Genomic DNA, 949 nt, shown 5'->3' with positions numbered 1-949 from the left:
CCAGCGCAATGCAACCATAAACTGCACTCTGGCGGCCAGGCAGTGGGCGGCGCTGCCGTGCGGCACATAGCAGCCACCTGGCCCAGAGATCCACGGGTGGGTGGGCCGGGCTGGTGAAGGTAGCGGCCAGTCAGCCAGCCTAATGGATTCCCTCGCCCCGCGTACAAGTTGTCGGCGGCAAGGCCAACCAGGCTCACCGTCAGCTGCTCTCCGGCTTGGCCGGCAGGCCAAGCATTTGACGCACCGATTCTGCCTTGTCTGAGCGGCCCAGGCAAGCAAAGCTCTTCTTCCTTGCCTTGCCCACCTGCAACAGCAGGGCAGCATCGGCAACACAGCACTGAGAGGCTTGGCAACCAACCCTTGCGGCCCTACCAATCTCCCCAGCCAACCGCGCCGCGCATGCAACCCCGCACCTGCCGTGCCTCCAGGCACTGGTCCACCAGCTTGGCCGCCTGGATGGGGGTGCACTGCTCCCTCTTCGCCACCTCCTCCACTAGCTGCATCGCCCTCACAAACTGGTGCCAGGTCCTGCGTCGGCCTGACCGCCATGACTGTTGCGGGCCCAGCTCGCCGCGCTGGCTGGCCTGCTCCTGCTCTTCCTCCCTGTCCTTCCACGCCGGGTAGCCGTTGTGGCCCTCATAGTACAGGGTGGCGGCCTGCATGCAAGGTTCAAAGAAGGGAAGAGTTGCTCACAGGGCAGGTGCGGCAGCGCCAACGGCATCGGCTGCCGCAGCGCAGCGGCAGCAGGGCGGGCGGCACAGGCTTACCCATGTGGCGCTCGGCACCAAGCTCAGGCCGTTGCGGGGCAGGTTGCAGTCGAGGCCAGCCCACCTGCTGACAAACGAGCCCCTTGCTGAGGCGCTTGCCGCTGCCGCAGGTGCCGCTGCCGCAGTTGCGTAGCCCGCTGCGCTGCGTGCTCGTGCCATTGTGCCTGTGCCAGAACTGGCAG

At 66.6% G+C, this 949-nt stretch overlaps 1 protein-coding gene across 1 annotated transcript in view; it reads right to left on the bottom strand.

Moving 5' to 3' along the window:
* Positions 1–199: 199 nt before the first annotated feature.
* CHLNCDRAFT_139450 (expressed protein) overlaps positions 200–949 on the bottom strand; it is a gene marked incomplete at both ends in the record, with an annotated part of 2503 nt that continues 1753 nt past the window's right edge. The window contains 3 exons of the mRNA XM_005843920.1: positions 200–304; positions 414–656; positions 832–942. Of these exons, the coding sequence (XP_005843982.1) occupies positions 200–304; positions 414–656; positions 832–942 (459 nt within the window). The remainder of the gene's footprint in view (positions 305–413; positions 657–831; positions 943–949) is intronic.

The sequence above is a fragment of the Chlorella variabilis genome (genome assembly GCF_000147415.1).
Source record: "Chlorella variabilis unplaced genomic scaffold CHLNCscaffold_25, whole genome shotgun sequence".
Classification (NCBI taxonomy): Eukaryota; Viridiplantae; Chlorophyta; class Trebouxiophyceae; order Chlorellales; family Chlorellaceae; genus Chlorella; species Chlorella variabilis.
Note: the sequence above shows the minus strand (reverse complement) of the source record. Positions and strands in the feature narration are given on the sequence as shown.